The sequence below is a fragment of the Danaus plexippus genome, chromosome Z (genome assembly GCF_018135715.1).
Source record: "Danaus plexippus chromosome Z, MEX_DaPlex, whole genome shotgun sequence".
Taxonomy (NCBI): domain Eukaryota; kingdom Metazoa; phylum Arthropoda; class Insecta; order Lepidoptera; family Nymphalidae; genus Danaus; species Danaus plexippus.
Genome location: NC_083559.1, coordinates 7,029,717 through 7,043,383, shown reverse-complemented (window position 1 = coordinate 7,043,383; position 13,667 = coordinate 7,029,717). Strand labels below are relative to the sequence as shown.

The window sequence follows — 13,667 nt, the reverse complement described above, 5'->3', positions numbered from 1 at the left end:
CACTTTGGCAACCATAGACAAAATGTTTATATTTTTTTTAGATTTCAGTGTATGAAAATAAGTATATTTCAGTGTATGAAAATAAGTATATTTTCATACACTTATTTTCTAAGAATAATCATCTTCTTAAGTAAAATTATTATTATTCTATGAGGGATACAAAAATTGAAGTAATACCTAAAATAATTTTTTTGCCATCAATCATAATGATATAAATATAAATCTCTAAATAATTTATAATGCTATCAAGGTCGGGATATAATAAAACTTTGTACTTTTTCTAAAAAAAGTATCATAACAAATTGCATAGTAGCAATAACGGCCAATGAGCTTATCTGAGCTTAGGTTTTTCTGTGAATATATAATAGTGGTTTAATTTATTTGAAGATTGTTCTTCTATGGAATATTTTGCAGATGTCAACGTTTTTATTTGTTGGAAAGATTTTGTCATGAACTGTCTGCAACATGGCATGGCAACTTATATAGAATAGACAGTAGTGGTAGTGGTGTATAGACTATAGATATTTTAATTTCCATTCTAGTACTGTACTCGTTTTGGGACGGAGGTTTATGGGCTTGTTATTCAGGACAATACGACAAAGCGTTCATCCTTAATTTTCGTTTAATTGATGCTTTCCGTAACCCAAATTAAATAATTTTTCATAAGTATAACTTGACGGTACGATTAAATATATTTGATACGTGTTAAATAATTAATAATATAAGTTAAACCCGTCAGACTTGCGGCTTTCGCTGGCGGTTTCAGCCGAATACTTTGTTAGTGGTTGTTTGAAATGATATAATTGTAACGTGAATGAAGAAAAAATGAATTCGAATAATATTGAAGCGGAATATATGGACATTGCAAATAGAGATGCCTGGCCTATCATCTATCATGTATGTATGACGCGTTGGTTTGTGTGTGCCACGCACGAGTAACTGAGTTCTATGAGCGTCTTACTCAACTAATAACATTAAGTCGTTGTTGTAGTAAAGCGAAAGCTTGCACTTAATACGAAAGATCATATCTACTAACATTGAATATTACATTTTGCATACTTGCATTTTTATAACATTCAAAGAGAAAAGATAATACAGTAAGAATGTGTATATAATAAATGTTAATGTATTTTTAAGTATTTTTCATTCTATACTTACGATGTACTTACATCTCGAAATTTCTTGTTTTTATTATAATTTAAATAAGCTAGAATTTTTTCATAACTATAATTACAAATACCAAATTAACAAAAACATAATATTAAACAACATAAATTAAATTATCATAAATTTCTTACTGCTTTCTTGTATAAAACAACTTTGTTATACATAATGTAATGAAATTACAGAAAATTGGTCGGCAATGTCAAGCATATCCATACACTTGTATTGAAGCCAAGAAACCTCAAAACAAGGCGCTAAACAGATATCGGGATGTAAACCCATATGATCATAGCAGAATTGTTTTAAAGAGATGTGAACAAGATTACATAAATGCAAATCTAGTGAGGGTAAGTTTATTATTTACTAATTATTTTTGGACAGTTATTGCAAATTTCTATAGAGAAATATTATGAAAGGACAATGATATCAAATACAATGTGATTTAAAATGGATGGTCGTGTTTTGAGACCAAAATAACAAACAAAATGATTTATGTGACTATGATAATGTCTCAAATATATACTATTAATTTGCACTGAATTGTATAAATATATTTTATATAAGATCATAAACATCTAAGAAGTAAAATATTAATATTGTGATAGCTATCACTAACAGTTTTCTTGAAGATTTCAAATGAAATTTATACTTGTATATGGTGGTGTAGTAGATTGCATAACTCTAAAGACTAGCTTGTGAAGGACTATAACTAATTAGAGATGTGTTTCTACAAAAAAATCTAGAAATTGTATTTTAGAGGATGCTTATAAAAATTTAATATGTAACTGTAAAAATATATGCATGTTAAAAGTTATAATATTTAAAAATCTGAGTATATTATAAATTATATTTTCTATAAACATAACCTGCAAGGTCCCTGATTACAGTTATGAGTATTTTGTTTTTATTTTTTTTTGCTGAAATTAATGTTTAATGTCCAATTATAATTTTTTCATTTTGAAATATAACACCCTAATATGACCTTAAATATACATCCTGTGTTTGAAATTGCCTCTAAAGTGATGTTAATTTTAATATACTGATCATCATGATTACACCATCCATCAGCTGCCTTAAATTAAAACAAAGACGAGCACCAGAAGTGTGTATTTAAAGCAGCCTGTGAACCTATCATACAGAGAGATTGCCAGTGGATTTTATATTTGAAATTTAATTTGTACAATTGGATTTACTCTAAGATAACTATTAGCTATCAATACTAAAAAATTCTTCTAAAATACCCTACTAAAATTGTGTTAGCTGAAGATAAATAAATTACTGAATATGATACCTTTTTCAGGCAATAAAGTGATAGCAGGATCACCTTTTTTTTCATAACAAAATATAATATTTATCCTTAACTGATAATATGTATTGATACTTTCAAAAGAGAAAAAAATTTTAGTGTTTGGATATGCATTACAACGACATTTACAGTACTAAAACAAACAATATAAGCTTCCATACTTTAAAATAATACCTGCAATAAAGACAGTTATTCTATTTATTTTTAGATACAACAACATTTCAATATACTTTCAAAATGGTTATTTAAAATATATTATTAAATTTAGTATATAAATCTATAAAACATTACTCGACAGTACGTTTTAAGTCAGAAGTGCCTTGAAGAGTATTATGTGTGTAATACAGTTTTAATATAAAAAATAGTAAATTAAATGTTTCAATAAAATTACTGCGATTCATATCTTTTTCCGGGATTGTATACGATGATTACTGTTATGTGGAAGGTCGGATTAAACTCGAGCCGTATACTCCACTACCTATTGGAATATCGAAAGTGCACTTAAACAATACTATTTAAATCAATTTAATCCATTGATTTAATTCACAAATCTGAGTTACGTAAAAATTTTGTAAATGTAAGTAGGCGTTGGTTATTTATATTTAATTTCTCAAGTAGCTTTCATTTATAAATGCCTTATATTTATTTATAGTATTAGCCACGCCTATATCTTGAAATGTCTTTTTTATTACTTTTCTTCTTTGTTTTATTGTTCCATATAAGGACAAAGGCATGCTATCGGTAGGTCTCTCGTTTCACGGTCACTTTGTGAATGAGTTGCATATGAGATACATCGTTATCTTACTCTCCAACGGGCTAAATGAACACAAATCTATTTGAATACTGTATGCGACCAAATTATGTATCTCTAACACGACCTAATAACAATTGATTTAATAAATAGAAAAGAATATTGATATTGTTTTTGTTGAGAATACATCAACCCTAAAAGCTTTTGAGATTGCTAATGTTATTGATGTGTATTAAGCTTTATTCCTTGTATTCTATAAGTAGTAAGTAACATGAAAGACAATAAAATACAACGACATGAGTATACGTTCTGTTTAGTTTTTTAAGTTCTGTTAAACTAAGTTTTTAAGTTTTTTATGATAAATTACGCATTTACTATAAGCAAGTGTTGGTACACTGCACTTTGTCGGGTACAATGACTTTCAGTTTATATTTAAATTATGATACCGGTCATAAAAAATAAATAAACACATCATCAGCGTATCTGAATATTGTGATGGTTTAGAAGAATATTTATTGATTTATAATATGTAATTATATATTTTTTTATCATAGATGGATCGTGCAAACAGAAAATATATCCTAACGCAGGGACCCCTGGCGTTCACAGTCGGCCATTTCTGGTTAATGGTGTGGGAGCAAAACAGTCGCGCGATTCTGATGCTTAACAAAATTATCGAAAAAAACGAAATTAAATGTCACTGGTACTGGCCTCACGAGGTTGGGGCTGAACAGAAATTTGTTCTCTCCGACGTCAAATTGAACGTCGAGCAAATAAGCGAAGAGGACTGCAAGTATTACATCACAAGAGTATTCAGGTAACAATATTAATATTATACCAAATATATAAGATCACATGTATTGAAGCTAGGAAATAAATTCCTCGCATATTAATAATTTTAATATAGGTACGTTCTAAGAATGAAAATATGATTTTATGATGTTGGTATATGATTTGTGCCGGCGAATGTAATGCATGCACAAAGCGGAGGTTTCCCGGAAGCCGATTATTGAATGCCTGCAATTCCGCAAGTCAGACGCAGTGGATCTCATTCTATAGCATTGACATCCATACATATAGAACTCTTGAATATTTTACATTTGACAACTTCATATTATTAATTTTGTAGATATAGGTCTAAGATTTATAGCTGTACGATGATGATATTAAAAAGTTTTTCGTATTCTCAAGTTATAATTGTTTTTCAAATGTCGTATATTATTTAGATGTTGATTATTGTGTGTTATGTATATTTTATTTCTTCTTTTGTCAGTAAATGTGACATTTACGTAAGAAATTATAAAAGTGTTGGTAATTACTAATTAGCAACTTTTTTTAAGGCTGCCTTTGTTAATTGTTTTTATAAATTCCTTGAAACTTCTATTTTAGAAACAAAAGTAGCCTAGTTTCTCGAAAAGTCAACTTTATTATATTCATATGTTTATCAAAGTTATATTCATTAATGTTTTGCTTTGCGCCAATATTATAAAAGATCTCTATATCGACTGCCAATAAGCGATGTCTACTATAAAGTAGTAATTTATTTATTTTAGGTATTTTAGTAAATGTTATAAAGTGCTTGTTTGTATTGGTACGATTTGAACTTTACATTTTAAATTGGTCTTAATCAAATTTTATTTACCTTGTACAAAGAATAAAACAAAAAAAGCAAATAAAAAAATGAACAAAATCTAGACTGTTTCTGATAGTTTCTTTAAAGCTAGCGTGTTATAGTGATTTAAGCGATTGAAGTTTATTACATTTCGTAAATGAGAATAGATGTATCTTTTCCACTCTTAACAATAGTAAGGATTTATAGAAAAATCTTTAAAACCGATATGTACATATCTAGAAAAGAACAACATATTCTGGGAAATTGGTATTAATGAAAATTTAATGAAACTGGCCATAATGAAATGAATTGGTTTTAATATTGGTCATAATGTTAATATTACATATTTAATTTCCTGTTTCATACTGATCTCGTACAGTAGCATCACGTTTTATTTGTTAATATTGCATTGCTTTGTGCGATTATATTTTCGAATAGCCAAGTTATAAAATTTACGTGTCATTGCTTAGCCCACCTATGAATAAATGATTGAGACCGTAGAACTGGTGTTTTAATTTTGTTAGGAATTAAGAAAGGTTGATAATTATTTTATTAATTTTCAGGATCACAGATATCGAGAGCTCTGAGAGTCGTGAGGTCATTCAGTTTCATTACACGACCTGGCCGGATTTCGGTGTGCCGACGTCCCCGGTGGCTTTCCTGGAATTTCTGAGGCGCGTGCGTGATTCGGGAGCGTTGGCGCCCGACGTGGGACCGCCCATTGTACATTGCAGCGCAGGCATCGGGCGTTCTGGAACATTCTGTCTTGTTGATTCCTGTCTTGTTATTGTTAGTATATATAATTGAATATATTTCGTTGTTTCTGTTCATTATTAGAGCAAGATCAATTTTCTATAGATCTTGTCTTTTTTTTCATATAGCTATAGTTCTAGTTATTAAAAAAAATCATCGTTTTTCCCTGCAGATTGAGAAAGAAGGCTTGGAGAGTGTTAATGTTCAAGAAATCTTATTAGAAATGCGCAAAGATCGTATGGGTTTGATACAAACACCAGGGCAGCTCCGCTTTTCTTACCAGGCCATCATAGAAGGTGCAAAACGATTCAGTCCCGACTTCGTAAGTATAACATTTGTATATGGAATTATGTAAACAAAAAGTTACTAAGTATCGTGTTACAATTTATTTATTGTATATTATAATATATACAATACATATTTATTTGTTGTATATTATAATTATGACATCTCATACACTGATATAAACCAACTAACCAAGACTATGAATATAAAGAACTCCTATTCTCCTATTATCTCACACCTCACATACGATACTAATCCACTTTAATAAACAACATAGACTATTTTTTTATAATGATAAATGTGAACGAATTTTTTTTATAGAAAGAGGATCAGAATAATATGGAGGAGAGTATATATTCGTCGGTCGCTGAGGAAGAAGCTCCCCCTCCACCGCCTCGGGCTGAGAGTCTTACAAGAGCGCCAGTCCGACCTCTGCCAGCCATACCTACTAGTGCATCGCTAGGTAACAGACATAAAATATACTAAAGCATAGCAAAATCTTTTACCAGAGTCCTTGCTCACATATCGTGGTGATAATTAACCGAATTTAGGTTTTTTTTTTCTATTATGTTGGTACACGTTATATTTTATTCTGCTTGGATTAATATTGGCAAAACAAGTTGCTTTCATCTTGTATATGTTAATGCATAAATTATGGTGAAACGTCAGTTAGAGAGTAGATCAATATATAATTATTTATTTATTTATTCATGTACCAAGATTAGAAATAGTTACATAATTATAAAATAAATGTGATGCACAAAAGATAACTTATCTCTTAAAAGAGATCTCTACCAGAAACCCTTTCTATAGAGGAAACTAGATAAGAAATGTGGTGTAGGTAAAATAAAAAGAGAGAAGGAAATATAAAGAGATTTATATGTAAGCATACAAAAAAATTATAATAATAGAAAATTTAGATATTATACATACATAAATATATACAAATATAAATAAATAAACATTACATATCAGTATATATATATATATATATATATATATATATATATATATATATATAATATAATTTGGCGGTGAGTACAATATGCTAGGAATGTACAAAGTAATTTTGATTGTTTTATAATAATCTTGAACCATCGTCAAGATTGTGCGAAATTTTTATAACACAGGTAGTAAAACTTACATATAAAGTTGCTTACAAATATTCTATGTAGTATACTATGTAGTTTATAAACAGTATTATTTTAATTATACACCAATGGAGATAATGTTGCCAGAGTAAATAATGCAGATTAAAGGATATCTATAATTAGTGTTGTCTTACTTGCAGGCAACCTCAACTACACGTGCTCAGCGGAGAGCTCCAGTTCTGACGAGGGCGCCCCCACTCCTCCTGCCCGAGACCACTCCCCTTGCCCCTCCCAATCTCCCTCCCCCTCTCCCTCTCCTACTCGCTCTCACACGTCGCCGGCATCCTCCGCCGACGACGAAGACGACGAGCCCCCGCCAGCACCTATTGTTGAAAGGTAATCTAATTATTGTTTACATAAACATTCTCTTATAACCCATAAAATATGACTATACCATTACAAATTATAAAGTATAACCTCTGAAGATAATTAAATAATATTAGTGTTATATAAAGCTATTTTCGTAATCACTACGCCGTGTCGAGATGTTTGTGTGTAGGTGTGTATATGTCACTGATTCCCTTGAATTTATTAACTTGTGTAAATAGAATGGTGTTATCATATATAAGTACAGTGTATCGAGCAACACTTATTTATGGGTATGGTACATGAAATGTTTGGGCCAATTTTGATTTGAACTTAATGTACTCCAGATATAGTCCTGTAAAATTTTGTCAAAATCAAGACGTTGACTCTTGTCTAGAAACAACTAACAAACAGCATTGAAATCAATTTGCTTTCTATTTACTTATAATAATATTATCTGTAATTACTCAACTACGAGTGTTCCAAGATTGTTATGTTTATAGAGTGTATGTACATTTGTTTATCCAACTAGATTAGAAATGCGACAGTTTGTGAGGATGTATGCATGTGTGTATGTTTATTTTTCTGTTACGCAAAAACTGGGTAACGGATTTTAATTACATTTAACAGTAATGTATGTTATGCATCAGAATAAGAAATAGGCAAAAATTTATACCTCAATTCTTTAACCGATATTGGTTGGTTATAACATATTTTATAAAAAATCACCTTTGACAAAGTCCCAGGCAAAAAATAGTATGTTTGTTTTTTGCCTAGCCTTTTTGGTCGGAAAGTATCAATGCATTCGTTTTTACTTGTGAGACTAAAACTGTTTACCTACTTCAAAGCTATAAAAATTAAATGACGTATTTATATGATATGTTAAAATCTTGTCGGGTCTGGAAACGAAGATTTAAAATGTGTACTAATACATACATAGCTTATGAGTAAAAATATAATATACGTATTTAAATACGTTGATAACATCAAAATACTTTGATAACCTCATAATATCATGTGATAAAAGTAAGAAGATTGAGAAAGATATTCATGAATGAAAAACTGAATTGATTAAGTTACTAGATAATATGGAACTTTGTCGTGTTTATTCTAGTTTGTAGGTTTCCTTATTTTCAATTCTGATTTTTATCTTATTGATTTCCTATTACTTTGTCAGAAGATCAAAATTTTCGATATATTAAAGACCTTTATTCGGTAATACGAGAATTGTAAACACAAGATCCATGCAATGAGCTTAGAAATGCAGAATGACTGGCTCCACATAGTGGATTTTTGCGGTAGCAGAAGCGGTAGTCTTTCGGTAGCAAGAGCGCAAAAAGAAATAACCACAAACCAGCGGTCAATAGGTTTTGTGAAAGAAGGCACTAGGGCTACAAAATCAAACGTCAAGCGTTACTCTAGCATTAAAGCGGCTTTGGATTAAACTATAATGATAGATGCGTATGAGAAGCAATTTAAAATTCCAGAGGATATTTGTGCGACGGCGTCCAGACTGGACATATTTTTATATTAGCGAATTTTAAAGCGCGTTGTGATAATGGAGCTCACGGTTCCTTGGGAAACCAACATCTCCAAAGATCATGCCATCAAGGTCAATAAATATTACGAGCTCACAAACGAACTCACTAAGAATATGTTCGTTGTAAATCTGTAAGCTGTAGAAGTAGGAGCGAGAGGTATAACACACAAATCTCTCTACAACGTGCGTCGAAGGCAGCCTTTGCAGATTCGTTTCACATTTGGTTAGGTAGGGAGAGGAGCTTGGACAGTGGAGGTGAGGGTTTAGACCTAGGTCGAAAGTCCCAGGCACTGTTGAAGCTTCTCTCACTGAAACGCGATGGACCCGGCACCTGCACGGTGAATCCATGGAATGCTGAGAGGTTTCTTCTCATTGTTTTTACCTCATAATAGAAAAGACAAATTTAATATGAATTTTTACTTTTGACGTTCATAGTATCAAATAAATTTCTGCTATAAAATAGATTTTCAGCGTAATTTTATATTTTTTTTAATAAAAAAAAGTTAAATATATATAAATGGTTAACATTGCACCTTCGTGTAAGTATGTAAATCTTCTAAATAAATTTTTAAGTTTTAGATAACCAGAATCAATTGCACTAATGTACTTTTAACAATCATATTAAAATTCCTACTATTTCCTACAGATTCATCAGCCCTAATTTCACTTATGATTTTGAAACTAAACGTGCATCCGAAGTAACAACGGAGATTAATATTTATTAACATATAAATTAGAAGATGAACAAATGTATGCAGAGTTTAATTTATTTGGATGTTCTATATAATAGTTGTATTATAGATATATGTATTAATCGTGGTATTGTATCAGTTGCAGCGAGGTCGTGGAGACGGTGAGGCGACGTCGCACTCGCGAGCTGGCGGAGCGCGTCTCCGGTATGAAGAAACGTGCGAGACACCACGAACGATGGACGACACTCAAGAGGTCCCTGTACACACCACTCACCATCACCTTCGGATTCATACTAGCCGGCATACTTATATACACATACGTCAAACATTAACAATACCATTTATATATTAAATGTATTTATTATAATTATTATCGAACGGTTCGGCGTCACTCGAATCAATGTAAATTAGTTAATAACCCTTAAAGGACTAACTATAGACGGTTTGAATTATAATTTGTATTTAATCTTGTTTACTTTTTAAATAACCGAGTAAATGATGATAACCCACCTTATGTAATGTCAATTAATGATATACACCATGGCATATCCGACTGGACTATGATCCCATCTCGATCATTCATATATGCATACGTTCCATATGCATTTGCATAATAAATTAATTGTGATTCAAGTATTTGTAAATTTAGATATTTTTTTTTAATTAATTGATTGGTAAAAATATTTTTTTTACAATTGCAAATATTCTAAATATACTTCTAAGTGATTATTATAACGTTAATTTATTTTATAAAATCCATTTCGGACAATTTTGTCCAATGTTTAATTAGATGAATAAATTTATTTTATGATTTTATTTTATTTTCTTTTGTGCGACAGCGACAGTGTAACAGTATGGGTTATACTTATTTAAAGTATCGAACATTTTTTAATCATATGAGCTTATTTTCGTATGGTGTACAAAATAGATAATAGTGATTTTGTAGTTGAATTTACCTTATTGATAATCACCGAAGATGCATCGAGAGAAAAAAACTTTAATGCCACTAGATTATAAATGATAATTGTTCTTATGACATGACCATATTATGTGATGGGGATTCCAATATACAATGTTCAATGGAATCAGGATGTAAGCTAGGATTGTGACTGTTTTATTATAGGGCAGCTAATAATATTAAAAATATCAATGTGAATAATGTTGTCCAAAGAAAAATATCACGGAACTTATAATTTTTTTACAAGCTATTTCCACTCCAATCATCAGACTGAATCTTCTAAAATTATAAGTTCTTAGGACGAGTCTTTGCTGTTACTATGAATTTTTCATTTATAACTGTAATGTAAGGGAAAACGTTTGAGCGTAAATTTTTTTACGGATGTACTAGGGAATGTATTGATATAGTCAATTATAATTCGTGCTGTGACTATAAAATGTACTCCGGAGAAAACTACGTCTTTGACGGCCCGTGCCTCTGTTTTTTGTAAAGGAACAACGATTTACTATTATTCGTTATAATAACGATTAAAGACTTTCAATTTATTGATAAAAGTTTTCGCAGCATTTATTAAAACATGTATTTTATTCTGTGATAAAACATCGTAAAAACAGACGGTATCATATCTAGTGTAATGGAAGTTTTTGTAATGAAAATGACTATATTGTTCTCCCACTCCACTCTTTATGAACATTGCACTGTCATAGAATAGTTATTTGTTGATTATTGATACCATCTAAAGGCCTTTGACGTGCATATAGCTATGAATATGCTTGCAACTGTTAACACCAATTAATATAAAATTACAATAGCTTAGGACGTTATTATAAGTAACAGTAAGGAGGATGTAGTGAAGTAGATATTCACGTTAGTTTAACAGCGTGCACTAAATTTAGAGGGGTTAGTAAATTTGAACAGCGGTTTATTAATTTCAGGTTAAAATCGGAGAATTCCCCTCCAACCGAACCACGCGAAGACTGAAGAGCTTAGGTAACATTTTTCGAAAAGCTTATTTTTAATGTTGAGAAAAGATAAACATATCTTAATAATTTGAATGTCTGTTTACTCTAAAAAAATTGGTATTGAATGAAAAGCGTAACATGGTGGTTGATCTTGAAGTACTTTTTAAGATTACGAGAACTATAATTACTTACAAATAGTACATAGATTTCCGTCCCAGAACATTTTATTTTGAGAACATAAAAATCCGAATGCACTTCATAGCGTTAAGTATTAAAGAAAATAACTATACAGTTCGCAACACAATACCCACAATACGTATGTAAGGCTAATGGTAAATAATAGATAAAAAAAAAATCTCACAATATTGTATCAACAACAGCGACAATACATCACATAATCAACCAAATAATTCTTGTCATTTAAGAAGTTTTCGAAACACAAATATGTTTATTGTTGATCAGGTTTGACAAACCATCGGTAGCAAAAGAAAAGTAATCTCTTATGCCGTCAAACTAACGCGTTAAATTTATGTGACAAAAACAATAATACGTGGCTATTATTTATATCAATGAATTTTTATATTGAAATTTGTGTAAATCACTAAGTTAATTAAGTTAATGTTTCATGTCATTATTATTTACGTATTTACTATCACAATAAAACTTGTCACTTGAAAACTAAGTAGCTTAATTACAATGATATATATGTAAGTTACAATATTTATGTATACTAGCTATACTATACTTTTATATAAATACCTTAAATAATTTACTTAATTTGTTGCTGTATATCCATCTTACATTTTCACAGTACTACCAAAGTACCATCATCAAAAACTATAGCAAGTAATAAAATTGTTAAGAAACCATCTCGTCTTTAACAAAACGAATAAGAAATGTTTTCTTTTGCAAAACTGGACTTGATGCATTTACGCTTAGTATGTCAGATTCTTTAAACAAAACATGCCATTTTAACATGGATTTCGTCACTTGATCTGTCATGAAATATAAAGTTTAACTCCTTACCTTCAACTGTAACCCTAATACTATAATCATAAAACCTATGATAATTAACAAGAAGAGGAATTATAATAATATTATATCACTATTTCTTCCTGTATATGTCAAACGTGTAAATTATTATAAACAGAAGGTATTCTTTAATTTGAGAAGTCATAGTTGTAAAGGATTATATAAAATGTTATATCAACTTATGAATTATTGTCTATCAGATTTTTACAACATACATACACATAGTAGTTGGATATCATTTCACCTTAATAATTTATAACTAGTTAATAATAAAAACATTCAGATGTATTAATGTTCCAATTTAACATTGATTCATGTCTTGTTTGGATTTTATCTTTTCTGTTTTATTCGATAAATCCTAATTTTTGTTTAATGTATTTTTTACAGAACATGTATAACGCCTTAAAATCCTAATGAAGATATCATTATAGGTCGAACATAGAGTACTAAATATTTTTTGAGGTGCGTTGTCTTGTCTTACTCTTGATTAAAAAAATAAGTGAACTGCGTATACAGTTTACTAGTTTGGGGTTTTTCGTATGCCAGCTTAATTAGAAAATTACACATCAGCATCTCAAAAGGATTTCCAGAATAACCAAAGTAACCTGAGAGGGGATTTCTGGCGTCCGACCAGTACGTCAGCTTTTACAGTACTTTAACGTAAAAGAAATCTAGCTACTTTATGTATAAGACATAGACTCCTAACTGAACTGTTCTGCAAGATGCACCTTAAATAACCTTGATAAAAGTTCGATACCATGATTACCTAAAATGATTCCTTCATTATTTGCTAACTAATTAATATGTACATTTTTGTAAGACGAATGTAACGGACTAGAACCTTAGGTTATTATAATAATAAAATTGTAATCTACACGAAAAAAACTGCAGTATTATTTCTTATATTATCCTATTTCCCAACTGTCCTATACTGCAAATCTAATCAATGTCATATATAGGTATATCTAACTAGGTACCAGCCCCGGCTTCGCACGGACTCTACAAAAAATATAAAATAACCTATTTAATTATGAGAATTATAATTATTAATAATTAATTATTAAACTTATATTATGATATTTTTCAAACGGTACGCCCGATTTAAATGACTTGAAAAGTAATTAACAGATATTGATATAGGTTTGAAAACGAAGC

At 30.2% G+C, this 13,667-nt stretch overlaps 1 protein-coding gene across 2 annotated transcripts; it reads left to right on the top strand.

The window, feature by feature from the left end:
* Positions 1-518: 518 nt before the first annotated feature.
* On the top strand, positions 519-13,397 carry LOC116777304 (tyrosine-protein phosphatase non-receptor type 61F-like). 2 transcript variants are annotated; one of them, XM_032670775.2, is made up of 9 exons: positions 519-897; positions 1,350-1,511; positions 3,776-4,038; positions 5,397-5,622; positions 5,759-5,908; positions 6,193-6,334; positions 7,163-7,358; positions 9,700-9,813; positions 11,454-13,397. In XM_032670775.2, the coding sequence occupies exons 1-9, from the start codon at positions 826-828 to the stop codon at positions 11,497-11,499; spliced, it is 1,371 nt and encodes a 456-aa protein (XP_032526666.1). In that variant the 5' UTR covers positions 519-825; the 3' UTR covers positions 11,500-13,397. The 2 variants fall into 2 exon arrangements, with proteins under 2 accessions (XP_032526666.1, XP_061382145.1); XM_061526161.1 differs by having other exon boundaries at positions 526-666; positions 740-897; positions 9,700-13,397.
* The last annotated feature ends 270 nt before the right edge of the window (positions 13,398-13,667 follow it).